Raw genomic sequence first — 16,800 nt, forward strand, 5'->3', positions numbered from 1 at the left:
TAGATCCAGACATCCTCCATGCAGCTCTGCAGCATTAATCTACTGCTATAGGTAAAGGCTGGACAGGGCATAACAATTCTGCCTCAGCCTTCATACTAGGAAAAGGTGCAGTGAATCAATGTAGATGATCAGAATGGTCTGTGTAAAATCCCAAGTATTCAAACATTATTTTCAACAAAACGTGTAGTAATGTTACCATGCATTAAAGGTGCGGTTGCTTAGGCTTGGGTACTGTGATGCTGAACCAGGACTAAATAACTCTGAGCACACAAGTTTCTCTATAAAGTACCTGCCTTTATTAGAAACAAAATTTACAGTACTAAATCATGTCCAACAAGATTATTCCACCATATGCGCATAAAAGATGACAAAAAAATCAAAATGGTTATATATTGCTATACATATTATTCCCCTACAAACCATATCTGTTGTTTTTCGAGCTTGGCTGAGGGTCACAGCACAATATCAGATACCACCAGCAGATGGTGCTGAAATCCAAAGTTTTAGTCGTAGCTCTTCTCAGACAGGACCTTTTTTTTAATACTAAATGGGGAAATAAATGGTGTTTCTCCCTAAGCTAAAATATATCAACCTGCTGGATCCCACTCTGCCTTCACCTTCTGCGGATGGTGCTGACAATAGGAACTCTCTGGAGAAGTTCTGAAATGCTTCATTCTAATGTGCTGAGAAGGGCTAAGTTAAAGTCCATTTCAATAGTTCATTACAGAAATGGGATTTACAGAGACAAAAGAAAAAAAAGATGACAAAAAATGCTACTGTTACTACAGTACACTTGTACTTGTGCTTACACTAGTCTTGTGAAAGCTTTCTAATAGTTTTCTTAAATGCAGTGGACCTAAATGATCAAAGGGCCAGAAACAAGAACTGTATATTTTATAATAACCCTTTATAAAAAGAAAATAGTAATTATATTACTAAAGATGTTTTCCTGTTACAAGCTTGAAACGTGTGACCCTAAGCAATATATTTCCTTCAATTTATTTATATTAATTTGTACACTGGGTGTGGATTGGTGACAGGTGCACTTTATGTGAAATAACACGTAAACACTTCTTTGTGTCTGCATTTGGTGTGGACACCGCAGTGTTTCTACACCATGGTCATTGTATTGCTCCTTTAACATTGCTCCTATAACTCCATATTCCATTTCCCATGGATCCCTAATTTTCACCTTGAGTCTAAATTATACATATAAATTCCAGGTGCATCAAAACAGATGTGCAAAGTCATCAAATCCAATATACAGGCAAATAGTCTAAACCTAAACCTTATCCAGGGGTGTAGTGGGGCGGGCATGGTTAGGAAAGCCGTGGCCCCACTTCTTTCGGGAGTGGGCATGCGTGCCCACTTTTTTCACAATTCTTTGTTGGTCCACAGCTATGGCCGGTCCGCCACCCCACGGGGTCAGGAGAAGGACCACACTGGGGGGGCGCACTGGCCAGAGCTGTGGATCATGTCTCCCGTATTGAATTGCAGGCTCAGGGCGGTGGGCAGGTTGCCTCTGAACACAACCCGCCCACTCTCTCATCCCAAGCTTAGACCTGCGATGGGAGAGTTGGCAGGTTCTGGTGGCACAGTGTCACTCTGGGGGAGGTGTGTTCCCCTTTGAGTGACACAGGCACACCTGATCTTATCTGAAAGGCTTTTTAACTCACAGCTGGGGTCACATGATGCTCCAGTTCCCCTTGCTCTGTTTATTGGAGGCGGAGTCCTTCAGGTGTGAAAAGGTAATGTACACACCTTTAACTGATTCTTCCATGGCAGGATTTTCTCAAAATTCAGAAAATAGTGTTCAGCACATCTGCAGTGCTAAAATAGCAGCCCCCCAACACCTGCAGTGACTTGAATGGCAGACTTAGGCAATTATATAATTGCTTGGAAATGAGCAGTTTAGTTTGTGTGAAGAAGTAGGTTCTTCTAGATAGTGTTTCTCAACCAGGGTTCCTGTAGAGGTTGCTAGTGGTTCCTTGAGCAATGAGCAATTTGTGCCTTTCAGGTCAGTTTAAGCGACACCAATGATCTTTTTGGCTATCTGTAAGGATGACATTCTTCCCACTGGCCAGCAATGTAATAGACATTCTTCCTACTGACCACCACACTAATGCACTGTGAGCTGTGGTAATTATAGAAGAGGGTTTTCTAAAGACTTAAAAGTTTTTTCGAGGGTTCTCCCATGTTTAAGAGGTAGAGAAAGGCTGCTCTAGAAATCCAACATGCCCCTCATTAAGGCAAACCTATAACTTAGCCATCAGCAAATTCATACTTGCTGTTGCTTGGAGAGCTCTAGCTCTTTGCATCAAGACCACAAATTCCAAACTGAGAACATGCGTCCTTACCTATATCATGCTGGTAGGGGATGGGTTCCATTCTAAAGAAAATAAAGATTTTGATCATCATCTGTTTTGATGCATCTCTGTTTTATGATTTGGTATTATTAGAATAGTTATGCCTACTGGAAGATTTCCCATCACCTGCTGTTCTGGACACACCAACAAATGTTGGAATTACTTGTAGTTGCTTCTATTCCTGGACAAATAGAGAGGGTGAATCTACAGAATGAGTACACAGACTTTCTAGCTTAAAACTCCCTGTACAAACATTTACTTTCCTCCCTTCTGTATGGTGAATAGTTGTACACAGATAATGTGATCATTGCACACACTACACCCAAGCTTTCCAGCCAGGGAAGAGTCGGCTAAGGTTCTTTGGATCTATGGCTTGCTGGATGAGAAGATTCACTTGTCCTTCCACATTCAGCACTGTCCCCTCTTCTACTCCCTTCAGTTTCTCCTGGAGTCGAAAGAGGACACGTTCCGCCACTTTATTGAAGCTCTGCGAGTCACTGATAGGAAACAAAGAAAGAATGAAATTACAGATCTATACAATATTGCTGCAAATAACTAGCAACCCACCATTGACTCTGTGGAGGTTATTCTGTTGTGGATTGCTTCACCTTAAAACACAGTCTGCTTTTATGAGCTTAAGGTGTGATTATTTATTCAGTTTAACAAAAAAAAAAAAAAAAAAAGGTGCTTGAGGAATTAAGTTCATGTACCAGGAGGAAGTAGAAGAATAAAGTGCAGGTACCTCAAGGCAAACATATTATTTTGCAGCAACTTTTAAACTTTTAAACCCCCTCCTGCAGTTTTGATCAGGCAAAACTTCCTAGTGGTTGCAGAACGTGCTCCCTTCTGCCCCCATACCTTCTTATCACCCCTTGCTGTTACTATACTGATCAATAAAATGTGTGTGATGGGTGGGCAGCCTTCATAACTACCAAAAAAGTGCCAAAGCCTTTTTTAATTAGAACAGTCATGCATTCAGCCAGAAAGAGGGCACAGAGATCAGATGCTGGAAAATAATGATAGCTCCAGATCCCTGCAAGCTTCATCTATCAACAGTTTTTTGTTAGTTGTTTTTAAACCATAATGTCAAACAAGTTTATATAGTTCAGCACAAGGGAAGGTAGACAATACCAGGTGTTCCTGTTGCAATCTGGGTCCTCAGCAAGTGTGGCATTGAGTTCAGCTTCATCCTGCTGCAGGTAAAGAGCTTTCAGAGGATTCATAGTCCAGTCAAACAGAGGGTCATAAAGCAGCACCTGCCCAACCAAAGTACAATACATGTTATAGAGTGCAAAAGGTACTTCACAGCAATTCTTATGTCTGGATATATTATGTCTCATATAGCTGGTATACTAGAAAAAAAACACACAAAAAAAGTCACAGGCTGCAAAGGCACTGCTAACAAAAACTCGCTAACTCTCAGAATAACATCCATTTTATGTAATACCATAATAAAAGAGCAAGACTCAAAATAGCAACCACACAAACAGGTAAGGAATCAACTGTCCCTCTGCAGGCTGCAGTTTGAAAAATAAAAGCAGATATTTTGATGGCTGATATTCTGCATAGTCTGCAGTGCACTGGTCCACCCCACTACATTTTATGTATAACACTGGTTCGTCTTTAAAAAACAAGATGTTCCTCCAAGCTTCACACTCCAAATCCAGCCTAGAATGAGCCTCATAGGCAATATATCAAGTAGCCAAATACAATTTTACATCACCATAATTAATGGGCATGGAAGACCACCAGACCTCATTTGTGGAAGACAGCTTTAATGGACTGCAGAAATAGTTCAGTGAATTTTCTAACACCAACACAGCAAAAGTGTTTCTTTGACATCATTAGGACTTTACAAATTGATTTTACTTTTTGCCAGAATTTGCTCTTTAAGGCAGGTATTAGTCACCAACAGCTTTCTGTGCCAGGCTGGCACTTGTACATCGACAACGCATGAGCCTTTGATCACCCACACCTTATGTTGGAAATAAAATGGAATTTACGCTCACCTCAACAATGGTCAGTAGAGCATCTTGAGAGCTTCTCATTACCTCCATTGTCTTCTCACAGCATCTTAGGGAAAAAACAAAATAATCCAATGCAAAATACAAAAAAAAATGTACAGAAGTGATCCTCCATCACAAAGTTTTGGTTGATGATTTGTATCATCTGAATGTCCATAACCCTTCCATCGAAGTTTATTTTTTTTTTTTTTACTATTACGTAAAGCATTATATATTCTATAATCAATATGCAAAGTAGAAGATGTATGCCTTTTTATATTCAAACTCTCTGACCCTCTATAAGGCCTTGTCTGAATCAGTCTCTTCTCTGACATAAAGTGTTTTGTGTTCAGCCTCAGTTATTGAGCTCAGTATCCACGGATCTTAAAAATGCATCTGCTGCTGGAATAATAAATATCGTATTTTCCGGCGTATAAGAATTTTTAACCCCGAAAAATCTGTGCCAAAGTCGGGGTCGTCTTATAGGCCGGGTACTTACCTGCAGCTTGCTTCCCCTTGCTTCATATGACTGGCGCACATTGCTGGGGGTGCCGCGGCCAAATCCGCGCTCCGTGCGGGGAGCATGAAGCAAGGGGAAGCAACCTGCACACACATCTTCCTGTAGGAGGAGAACGTGAGCCTGGATTGGCTCTCCACTAGAACCCGCCCATTCGACTCAGGGGGCAGCGCCTTAGAGGAGTGTGGAGTGCGCGAGGGGCAGTGTAGGCTGCCACTGTAGACGCCTCTTACCTCCTCCTTTATCCCTCCTCCAATTACTGTACTGTTCCTTCTGCCTCTCAGATCTCGCACAATAGCGAGATCTGAGAGGCAGAAGGAACAGTACAGTAATTGGCAGACCACTCAGACACACAGCCTTATGTTTATAAGTGACAGTTTTTCTGCTAAGTACATGCATGTCATAAGCATTTGAATTAAAATTACCACCATCATCATTACCATTATCAAATCTGATGTTTTTTAATTTTTATTTGGTGTGCGTTGGAAGAGGGGTAGTCTTATACGGCGAGTATATTCCAAACTCTATATTTTAACTGGAAAAGTTGGGGGTCCTCTTATACGCCGGAAAATACGGTACCAGAAAAATATGTCATATGACTATGATTATGTATATAATTATTATTATTATTATTATTATTAAACAGGATTTATATAGCGCCATAGGAACCTGACTAAAACTCACTACATATGTTGCAATCTGACTGTACAATCTTGTTTAGAACTGCCATGTAGTGATAGGAGATGCCAAATTAGATACAAATATATTGGATAGTTTAGATAGGTCCTCATATTACATATTTTTGGTAAATGTAAAGCAGCTTGTACAAAATATGATGTTTACATTGGATTCTAATTGAATTCAATGAAAAACATTTTAAATATACCCCAGAGTGTATTTTACAACTCGCATGTGGTTACTCTAGACAGAGAAAATCTTACCTTCTGAAAACACCTTCCACTCCAGTAATGCCCATCCCATCCACAATATCTCGTGTTAGACGAAAAGGCACAGTCTCTGGGGTTGGGAGGATTTTGCCCTGTTCAAAGGCAACACCTACAAAACAGTTCATTCATATAAATTCTTCAGAAACTAAGAAAGAAATCACCCCCAATAACACATACGGCAATAATATTTCCTGACAAAAGATCTAACCCTTCCCACTTTCCGTACCACTACCACTGTGGAGGAAGAGGTAGGTCATTTCAATAGCAAGAGCATGATGACCAGTCCAACGCTCTGAGTGAGAGCAGCAGTCACATTCCTCCAAGAATGCTTCACTTATAGTCTATACAATATTTTCTCAGCTGGTTAACACACAAGTCCAGTGTACCTAATAATTTATCATGTGGGTTTTTATAGTAATGCCATCCTGATCCTGGTCCACTCACACACTGATTCTTTCTCTCAACAAGTGAGGAAATAATTGGGCTTCTCTCACAGAAAGGTTTTTAGCATAATTTTTTTTTATCAACATTTTTAACTTCCAAAAGTGATTCTAATTACTTCCTAAACCACAGCAACAGTCCCACTGTGCCAAACGATGCTTGAATTTGGAAGCAACATTCACTTTACCCATATACAAAATTACCAAATTCTGCACTTGGCTGACCTGATTCTTCATAACAGTTGAACGCTTACCCAGGTCAATGTGTACGAGTTCCGCTGTATCCTCATCTATCAGGATGTTCTGGACATGTCTGTCTCCAAGCCCTACAATGTAACCAACTGGCAGGAAAAAAAGAATACATAGGATTTTAATAAAGGTAATTTACAGTTTTGACCAGCATATTATTTCTTCAATGTCAATGAATCTGTACAAGGTACTGGTATGAAATCCTAAACTTTAACTATATTCCCCTCTACCACACTTAAGATGTTTACCCAAAGTTTACATACACTGAATTGAATCCCATTATTAGATACTCAGGAGGCAAAGTACACTGGTCTAGAAAGTGTACACAATCAAAGACTCTGGAGAGGACGGTATAAGAGTTTTGGTACCATGATTTTACAGAGCAAACAATATTTTCTTTTACCAAGCACCAGAAACGGTAGTAGGAAAGCTTATGTTCTGCCTTTGGTGACTTGATTCTCTCTCTTGGTGAGGTGAGTTTGTGAGTAGCTCCAAGATGACAAGATGATAATCATCCCAATACTGTTTTACTTCATGGGAAATATTTAATATACATCACATATGCAGACCCACTATTCTCCAATGCTCCCCATCCAGCTTGATAGGACTAAGGCTGGCTCCCCGCTTCTCTAGGTATATTAGCAAAGAAGCAACATTACCCTTTAACAATTATCAACTCTTTGTATTCCTGTAAATAAAACATACCAATGGATGATGTAGCAACACTACGCGTATAAGCCAAACGCTTTTCAAACCAAACTGCTGGATCCAGGAACTTCTCCATACAGAAGTAGCGGAACACTGGGCGAAAATGGTCACAGATGTCCAGGAATGTTTGGTACTTATCTTCAAACCGTCCTCTTTGAACATCCTAAAAATCAGAATTGAGTTGAAGGAAATTACAAATCAGGGTAAAACACAGCTGAACATACCTACTAAGAAGTTATGACCATTTGTTTCATTCTGAGCAGTAGCTGTACTCTTGTTAAATGTTTTACTTATCTTATTGCTTATTTCAAGTTAAAGTTACACTCCAGCCCTACCCAGTACATATATATATGCCCTATTTTTGGTCTAATGGAACAGCATCAGGATTTAAACCCCTACTTTTTAACAGTAGTGTCCACAACTTGCCCCTTCTTTTTATTGGCTGCATATTGGTCACTCATTCATGCTGGCATCATCTGTAGGCATGACATGGAGCAAGCTGCATTCTAATGTCCAGATACATGCCCCCTATAAACAGGATTTTTATAGAATCAACATGTTACGCAGCGCTGTACATTAAATAGGGGTTGCAAATGACAGACAGATACAGACAGTGACACAGGACGAGGAGATGACCCAGGAGAGCTTACAATCTAGTAGGTGAGGAAAGTAGCACACAATAGGAGGGGGGATATGGAATGGTGGGAAGTAGTGATGGTTTTAAGAGACAGAAGAAAATGGGTAGGCAAGTTTGAAAAGATGGGTTTTGAGTGTCCTTTTAAATGAGCAGAAAGTAGGAGCAAGCCGAATAAGGTATATATATAGGGGACATAATGGGAAATGTGTATCCCGCTACACAGGTCAGGTGCAATGTGCAGGATTAGGCTAGTAAATCTCACAGGGGTTAAGATCAGAAAATAGGAATGTAAAAATGGCATCAGCGACACCTTTATTTAGCAGTTTGAGGAATTTAAAGTTGAACTTTTAAGGATATCCTAGAATTTGGCTTTAAAATCAGTTGGTGGCTGTAGTTTTGGATTCCTTGATGATGCAGAATTAAATATTCTGAAGCTTTTTCTTCTAAATATGAAATGTGAAATGTCTAAACATTGAGATTATTGTTTTATTTGGCGACAGCTTAATGTGTTGTGCTCATTTATGTTTTTTATGTTCACTTCACATTATACAAAACTCATAAACCCCTTTAAGAAAAATGAAACAATAAAAAGAACAAACCATCATTTTTTTCTGGCACTGTAAACTGCTGTAATCTGTTGGCTTGTACCGTTTGTGAGCACCATCATCAGAATTGACCAAGTATTCACCAATAGGAACTGTCCCAGAACACCACTCCAGAACACCACTTATCTGAGACAGAGGTACCACCTGTCAATGAAGATATGTTTTTGATTTGTCAAACATAAGTATAACAAAATATTTATGAACCACTAGTATTTTTCCTAACCTCCACACTCCATAAGGGTAATATCATATAATTCATACTAATAATGACGGTCTTAACTAAATAAATGGTTATAAAGTTAAAGGTTACTCTAGAAAAGAAGGAACCGCTCTCATTGGAAATAGGCTGAACCAATATCACTACGTCAGCAAATCTGGAAACAGCAGCAGGTCATAGCCATAAGTAACTTACACATGTATGTTTATAAAACTGCTTTTATCATGCTCATGACTTATGTCTATATCTTAGCCTTGCAGGGTGAAACACAAAGGGCAGAGCCACCTCTAGGCAAGTTACCCAATGCTAAATATTATGTTTGAATGAGCAATGAGCTGTGGCCCATTGCTTTATTTTGGTGTACTGTTGGAAGCATTTCTCTGCATATCTGGAGGAGAAGCAGCGGCTGGTCCGCAGGACAACTAAACGAGGTTGATGCGCTTTTACAATTTTTAATTTTTTTTTACTTGAAGATTCAAAAATTCAAAATTCAAAAATTCTTTTTATAAAGTCAATAATAACCTAAATCTTTGCATAACAACTTCTCCTTAAAAAGTTTTAAAATAGATGATTTCACTGGTGAGAATTAATATACTGTACATCACTATATTTAAGAGAATAACCTTGTATCTGCGGATAGTCAGCTTCCTCTTCCTGGTCTCACTGTTCTTTTGTAACAACGCATTACACATCTGGAACACCTGCTGCATAACTGCGTCTTGTCTGAGATCATCCCGACCCTTTAAAAGTGAAAAAAAAAAAATCTTACAGACAGTATCATGTACAAACTATTTAAAAGAGCTCAAATTAAAAAAAAAAGAAGCAACAAATTATATTGTTTAGTTAATTATTGCTGATATCCACAAAACATTGTAAAGGTTTTAAAGTCAGAATACATCTTTCATGCATCTTAATCAGAATTCTATGTAATACAAGCTGCCAGATTTCAGAGAGCTGATGTATTGCTGAGGTCACCTTTTTGAATAACTGTTCAACAATTTCTTCTCTCATTGTTTATTATACCACCAAACAGATTTAAAATTTCATGGCAGGCATGAATTTGGAAGGCTGTGAGGGACATCATTTTACTGACAATGTGATAAGTCATCCATTCCCTACAAGAGACTGCAAGGAACCTACAGTGGTTTGGTTAGATTCAATACGGTATAAATAAGTATGCATACAAAAATTATTATTATTAAACAGGATTTATATAGCGCCAACATATTATGCAGCGCTGTACATTAAATAGGGATTGCAAATGACAGACGAATACAGACAGTGATACAGGAGGAGAGGACCCTGCCCCGAAGAGCTTACAATCTAGTAGGTGAGGGAATTTCACACACAATAGGATGGGAGATATGTAGTGATGGGAAGTAGTGGTGGTTTCAATTGACAGAAGAAGACGGGTAGGCAAGTTTGAAAAAATGGGTTACCCTTACCCAAGTAAGGGTAGAAGATAAACAAGAAGAGAATGCACTGCTCTGCTGCAATTTATACCATTGAAACATAAAAAATATAAAACTACAACTCTGAACAAGTCAGCTTTGCTATACGTATGCAGTTTAAAGTTTCTATTTCAGAGCTGACTGAACTTATGCGCTTCTTACGTTTCTTAGGATCCTAGCTGCTAGAGCTTTACCCAGATCCCCTCGCAATCAAAAGTCAATATGAGGGGCCTTCAGTTTCTAGGATTTTTAGAAATTATTCTGAATTATGGAGAATGAAAGAAAGAACATGTCTGAATGGCTATTAAATAGAGGTAGTAAGTAAAGGTGCCCATAGATTTGATGGTTACTCCTAAGCAACACCCAAACCTTGAATTTTATGCCAACTAAGTAGTTCTGTGTTCTCATAGTCAGTACTTCGTAAACACACTCCATCAGTCTCAGAATCATTTTAAACAATACTTTAGTGTTAAGTTGAAGGAAAAAAAAGGTTCAGTGTCAGCAGAATGTAATTATCAAACAAGGATAGGGAGACTGCATGTCTGGCAAGCTGATGTTGGAAATATGACAGCATTTAGAACTTTTTTCTCTTTTGTATACTATACACATATCAAACTTACTTTGTCATTTTTAGAACAGTGATTATTTTCTCAGCCTAAAAAGAAATTTAAGAAATACAGACGTGAGCAAGGATAGGAAGGACTTGCCAGACAGAGGTGATCCCTGGCTGCTAGTATGCCATGTATGTGGTTAATGGCTAGGTTACAGCAAAAGACAAGAAAGTTGAAAGAAAAAAAAAAAAACAGTTTCAAGCAGTAACAAGTCCTAAATAATTGTAATTTTTTTGGGCAGCAAGGTCTTGACTCCACTAGTGTCCCTTTTGCAATGTGACTGCTTTACCCTAAATAATTAAACTGTACTATCTGGCCATTTCCATGTCTACACAATGGTGGATTTTACAGGTAAACAAATTGCATAAAATATATTACCATGCACATATAATTTTATGGGAAGATTATTGAAAGAAATTATCTGATGACCAGGTCTATTTGACCGCAATTTGAAAAAATTGTTACATCTACATCTTAGGCTGTAACATCCAAAGAGACAAATGGATAGGTGTGTGATCACTAACAATGACACTTTCATCGACCACAAAGTCTTTGAAATTCACTACTGCAAATAAATTACTAATTTTTTTAGGACAATACATGTTCACTTTAACAAAAGAGATTTTTGGATGTGAAAGGGGAGTAGGTGCTGTCAACACATACATTGTATTGTACTTGTTACTTTGGTAGCCACTACTGTGCATATAAAAGCCACCTTGATTGTATATATATTTATACTATAAGAAATAATGAGCGTACAAAAAGACTGGCACAAAAATGATAATGTGATAAAAATAATTATCCAAACACACAATTCCATTAAAAATGCTCATCAAGAGAATAGAGAGATTAGCGAATATCATTTAACATTGATGATGGAGATCTCAAACAGTATTCACTGTAAATCACCTCTTGCTATCATTGTGGCCTTTAAAGTACACCATTGTACATTTATGTTGAATGCCAATCCAGAAAACCATAAGAATGTATGGTTAATGTCTCCAAACAGGAAACCCAATGAAATACATTTCCAGAAATGAAATAAAGTCCAGTTCATTAAATTGAGCTCCATCGTCACTACCTTGACAAGCTGTCTCCTTTCTTTCCCGTCTGAGCCCACACAGTCTATTATTTTCGGCAGGTTTAGACCTCCAGCGAGGCGGAATTCAGGCTTGAATGATTGAATTGTCACCAGGTTCTCATACTTCCCACTGGGATCAACCTGAATATATGAAAGAGAAGATGATCAGGAAAAACAAACCCGTCATTTCACAAGTTCACAGTACTTATAACATCTGACTTGAAAACTATGTTGGCAGCATTGAAATGTAATGATGTGAAACAAATCACAACAGGTGCTCTGTGCTGCTGACAGCATATAGATTACTTGTAGAACATTGCTAGGTGTGCAGACAGAGAGAATTACAGTGCTGGCCAAACAAGAAAACAACATTATTATTATTATGAGTTCTTTACTAAAAAAATATTGTTCATCAGAATCCAGCTTAGACTTTTGGACAATTTCTATATACAATATACCATGTTTATATGTTAATTATTTCAATTGTTTTGTAATCTGTGCAATAAATGCATAAAAGCTTCAGAGCTGTCTTCCCAGGTATTTTATTTGTTGCTATGCATAGTTAGGCAAACAAAAAGAAGGGGTTGAAAAAATGCTATGTGTTGTCACCCAACCAAAGGACTATTTCTGCTTGACTACCAAGTATTTTTCTTAAATTGCTTAACTCATATTTCACAGCTTAGAATGTTCAAAGATGCAGCAAGTCATATAATGTGGGGGTTACCGTAGAGAGCAAAATATAGACAGAATAAACTTAAGCTTTAATTTTGTTTTCATACTTTCATACATAATTTTGTTTTTTTTCAATTTTGGTTCATCATATTAATTTCATTTAAAAGGTGCAGATATTGGAAATTTCTTATGTATATGTTGGATCTAATATACGATATCAAACATTCCTGTCCCATTTTCACTCCTAGTTCCATCCTTTTGTTTTTGTAACAGACTACCTCACTTTAAATGCTGTAATAAAATGTTAAATTTGATATTTATATCGATTGGATTGAAAAGCGGATTTAAAAAGAGAGGTGTAAGTATAGTGATCAAAAAAAGCTTATTTGCCTTCCCCTGCTACAAAGATTCAAGGGTATCGGTAGTGGTTGCCAACATATTGTATTTCTTTTAAAATATGTTTATTCTTTTCTTTTTTTCTTGGGATGATATGAACAGTTTATAACTTTTAAAATTCGTATCCACCAGGAAGAGGTCTAGCCTTTTATTTGCCTGTTCACAGAGCTCAAGTTGAAATGTACTTACACAATAGAGTTGTGTGAAAGGAGCAACTCCCTTATCACATAGCTTGGTCCAAAGTTTACGTTGGACAAAACAAACCTTAAGACAGGCAGGGTCTTTATTTTTATGCTTTTAAATTGAACCTTATTACTCTGGGATAATACCTTACAAAATAAAAGTATTAATATTATTTTTTTACCATATTGGCCCCAATTTGCTAAGGCTTTCCAAGGCTGGAGAGGATACATTTTTATCAGTAAACTGGATGATCTAAAACACCTGGAATGGATCTGTTTTAGGATGCAAAACATTTTTTAACAAATAGCAAATTACTTTATTAAATCCATTTCAGGATTGCAGGATTACCCAGCTTCACTAATAAAAGTGTATCCTCTAGCCATGAAGAGCTTTATTAATTCAGGCATATTGTGTATTGTTTTCATGGATGTATTTGCATACCTTCAGTTCCATGGTCGGAATAACAACATCTTCCAAGCTGCCCAGTTTTGTGATAGGCTGATTTGATGGTATGGGTATGGCTTCTATGATGAGTAAGACACAAAGAAAAATGGTAAACAGCTAATTAAACCAAAATTACTACCACAAACATTACTCATGCTGTACATTGAAAATTGTTGGTATAGTCTCCGAAGTGGTTTAAATCCTCTTTTTTAAGACTATACTCACACAGACACAAATTAGCAGGATATAGCCACAACTCTTTGTAACTGTTATAAAAAAAAGTGTTAGAAATACAAAAACTGTGCAAGTGTATGTATTTGAGTGGGACAAATGAGTGTGAAATTCTGATTATTAGACTACTAGGTGGCAGGTCTTCCTGATTCCTGATGTGTTCCTGGTTAGTAATGAGAAATTGGCCTCTAAAATGGCCTCTACTGTAGCTTGATATACTGAAAAAATTAAAATGTACAGAATGGGCTTTTAGAGCCCCATAAGTTGCTAGGTATGTGGTTGCAGTTTATCATGATAAGATATTCTACTTGCTTAAAATAGAACAGGCAATTTACATGAGGCCCTGAAGTTTTGTACTGTGATCAATATTTAATATATTACAAAAGTAAAGCCTTACTGCGCTGGGCTTTCCACTGGCTGGCATCCATGTTTGCTAGAATAATGTATGCATCACACAGCCTCTCAACATTATGCACCATGCGTGTTCTTTGCTTCTTTATTGTATTCACAATACTGCGTGCAACCTCCATTCGATCCTAAAAAACAAAACACACAAAAAAAATAAACAACTTCCACATCAACCAAGTGGAACACTCCTATGGGCAACTGTCATGCTCTTACTAGATGGGGTAGCCAGTTTTCAGTTTCAATAAGCCAGGTCTTACTCTACATGTCAAGCAAGTGGGAACGTAAGTAATAAAGTAAATCTAGATCAGAAGTATGTAGAGAAGATGCTAGAAAACCAAAAAAACACCACCTAGTTTGAAGAGGTTTGAGTCATCGATGTCTGCCATGATGGTAAAAACCTCAAAGTGGAATTTAGTTCCCTTTGAAGGTGACGTTAGTAATTGTATGTAAAATATATTTGTACACTTAGATTATCTAACCCCCCCTTCTTCCCCTACCTTTCTTGCCCCCCCCCCCCTTCATTGTACCTCAACAAAATAAAGCAAGAAAATAGTGAACAGGGATTTTGAATTCCATAGTTCAGTAACAACATATGGTATGGTAGTTTCAAATACTCAATGTTTTTGTAAATAATCATTTTGTTGATTACTAGTTTTTTTTTCTTTTTTCCTTTGTATACCCTGTATATTGTATTCTTTTGTAACTCCTGTTCATCTCTCTCAAAATAGTAATAAATAAATACATTTTAATAATTGTATTTAGAATACATTTATTTAACGAATAGTGGAGAGACCTATACATTACATCTGTATCTGATCTGAAAAAAAAAGGGCTTGGCCATTTAAAAAGCCTCCCTTTTCCTATTCTAAATGGAGTATAGCTCTATTTTAGTAGAAATTTTATTACTAATGATGGTTGTTATTAATGTCTTTATTTGAATAAATCTGCGAACTGAAAAGAGTAACCTCATCAGCCTGGGATATCTTCTTTGGAACATTCTTTTTCAGGCGGCCCCTTTTCATGGTTTCCGATCTTGTCAGCATTTCATCTTTATTGGCGTTTGCCAGAGCCAAGATAATGAAGAGCGTATGGTATGGGTGTCCCAAAGAGGTTCTACTGATCAACTGGAATAAATAAATATAGCAGTATGTTACCACTGGCCTGTTTATAAACGAATGGTTAGTCCCTATCTCTATAGTAATTATTTACGTTTTAAATCTATTTCTGGATTGAAATGATCATATATGTATATATTGTAATTACCCACACTGCTGCGTAATATTTTGATGCTATATAAATCCTGTTTTTTATTATTCTTATGAATAATACCAATAATAATATTATACAGATATATTAAATCTCAAAAACTATAAAAGAAAAAATGTTACTAGACCCTCTTGTTCTATACAACCTTTTGAAACTGTTGAATAATATTTCATCAGTAATCAAAGCACAAAAACACTACAAATAACATAACATTCCTCCGTATTCAAAATCTAATAATGGAAACACAAGATTACCACTTGAGCAAATAGCTCATCTTAGACACATCACTAATTATTGCTGTATATTAATTACATTGTAGAGCACTTCATGAAAATCTTGTCCCCCCATGTTCTTGGTCCCCATGCGAGCAGCCAGTTGGTACATTAGAGGAAGGAACTTGTGGGAAGGAATCTTTTCCGACTCCACCTACAGAAAAGGAAGCATACACATACCGGAGTGAGCAAAGGGCTAAATGATAATATATGTTACAATTCAAACACGCTTCAAACTACTGAAACAAAACAAATTGAAAAATAAATACATTTATGTTTAAAAAACACAGAACTGTCTACGTCATTAGCATTTCTTTCACAGGTATCACTGACAATCGTTAAAATGGGAAGCTGCTGTTTTATTTGTTTATATCCAAAATATGAGATGGTAAAGACAGCACATTAGAAGGCAATGCACATAAGTAACCTCTGCAGATATTAGTAACTTCAAGAACATTAAGAATAAAGATCTGAGGAGTTGCCTCAATAAATGGGACTTTCAAGGCCAATGAATACAGATTATGCACTAATAAATCAAAAACCATACCTTTATTTAGTATCATTCAAAAACATTGACATTAAAACTTGTTAAAAAAGTGCAACAAACAATTATGAGAAATTCCTGTTCGGGTTACCCAATCAAAGGGGTACACCCTGTTGTTCTGAGGCGTTTCACAGATTACATCCGCTTCTTCAGGAAAAAGAGGACAGGGACATCTAAAATTAATAAGTAAACATTTCAGTTCACTATCAATCATCCTAATCGAACAATTTAAACAATCAAACTTAAAAAATATTTTCCTTCAGATGTGGATGTACCTTATTTTTGCAGCACATAAGAAGCCACCTATCAGGTGAGAGTGGGCAAGGACAGCAGCTTTTGAACTATATTTCAATCAGCATCATTTTCCATTATCTAATTATAGAGAACAGGATCATCAATTTCAACTAAATTATTGCAAATTATAATACTCTTGTGCTCATGAATGATAGTGAAACGTTTACTATTTTAATTTTAGATGTCCCTGTCCCCTTTTTTCCTGAAGAAACAGATATTATCTGAGAAACAGGTCAAACACACAGGGTGTACCCCTTT

The 16,800-nt window shown here is 37.2% G+C and overlaps 1 protein-coding gene across 2 annotated transcripts in view; it reads right to left on the reverse strand.

Annotated features, from left to right (window-relative positions):
* Window positions 1–273: 273 nt before the first annotated feature.
* Window positions 274–16,800, reverse strand: part of ATM (ATM serine/threonine kinase) — a 64,106-nt gene continuing 47,579 nt past the window's right edge. For both annotated transcript variants that reach the window (XM_072405372.1, XM_072405381.1), the window contains 13 exons: window positions 15,745–15,858; window positions 15,132–15,290; window positions 14,156–14,294; window positions 13,525–13,607; window positions 11,833–11,973; window positions 9,313–9,429; window positions 8,467–8,616; window positions 7,228–7,393; window positions 6,528–6,614; window positions 5,828–5,942; window positions 4,376–4,439; window positions 3,498–3,622; window positions 274–2,863 (listed from right to left, as the gene is read on the reverse strand). In XM_072405372.1, coding sequence (XP_072261473.1) covers window positions 2,683–2,863; window positions 3,498–3,622; window positions 4,376–4,439; window positions 5,828–5,942; window positions 6,528–6,614; window positions 7,228–7,393; window positions 8,467–8,616; window positions 9,313–9,429; window positions 11,833–11,973; window positions 13,525–13,607; window positions 14,156–14,294; window positions 15,132–15,290; window positions 15,745–15,858 — 1,641 coding nt within the window. In that variant the 3' untranslated portion in view covers window positions 274–2,682. The remainder of the gene's footprint in view (window positions 2,864–3,497; window positions 3,623–4,375; window positions 4,440–5,827; window positions 5,943–6,527; window positions 6,615–7,227; window positions 7,394–8,466; window positions 8,617–9,312; window positions 9,430–11,832; window positions 11,974–13,524; window positions 13,608–14,155; window positions 14,295–15,131; window positions 15,291–15,744; window positions 15,859–16,800) is intronic.

Source organism: Pyxicephalus adspersus, chromosome 1 (assembly GCF_032062135.1).
Source record: "Pyxicephalus adspersus chromosome 1, UCB_Pads_2.0, whole genome shotgun sequence".
NCBI classification, from domain to species: Eukaryota; Metazoa; Chordata; class Amphibia; order Anura; family Pyxicephalidae; genus Pyxicephalus; species Pyxicephalus adspersus.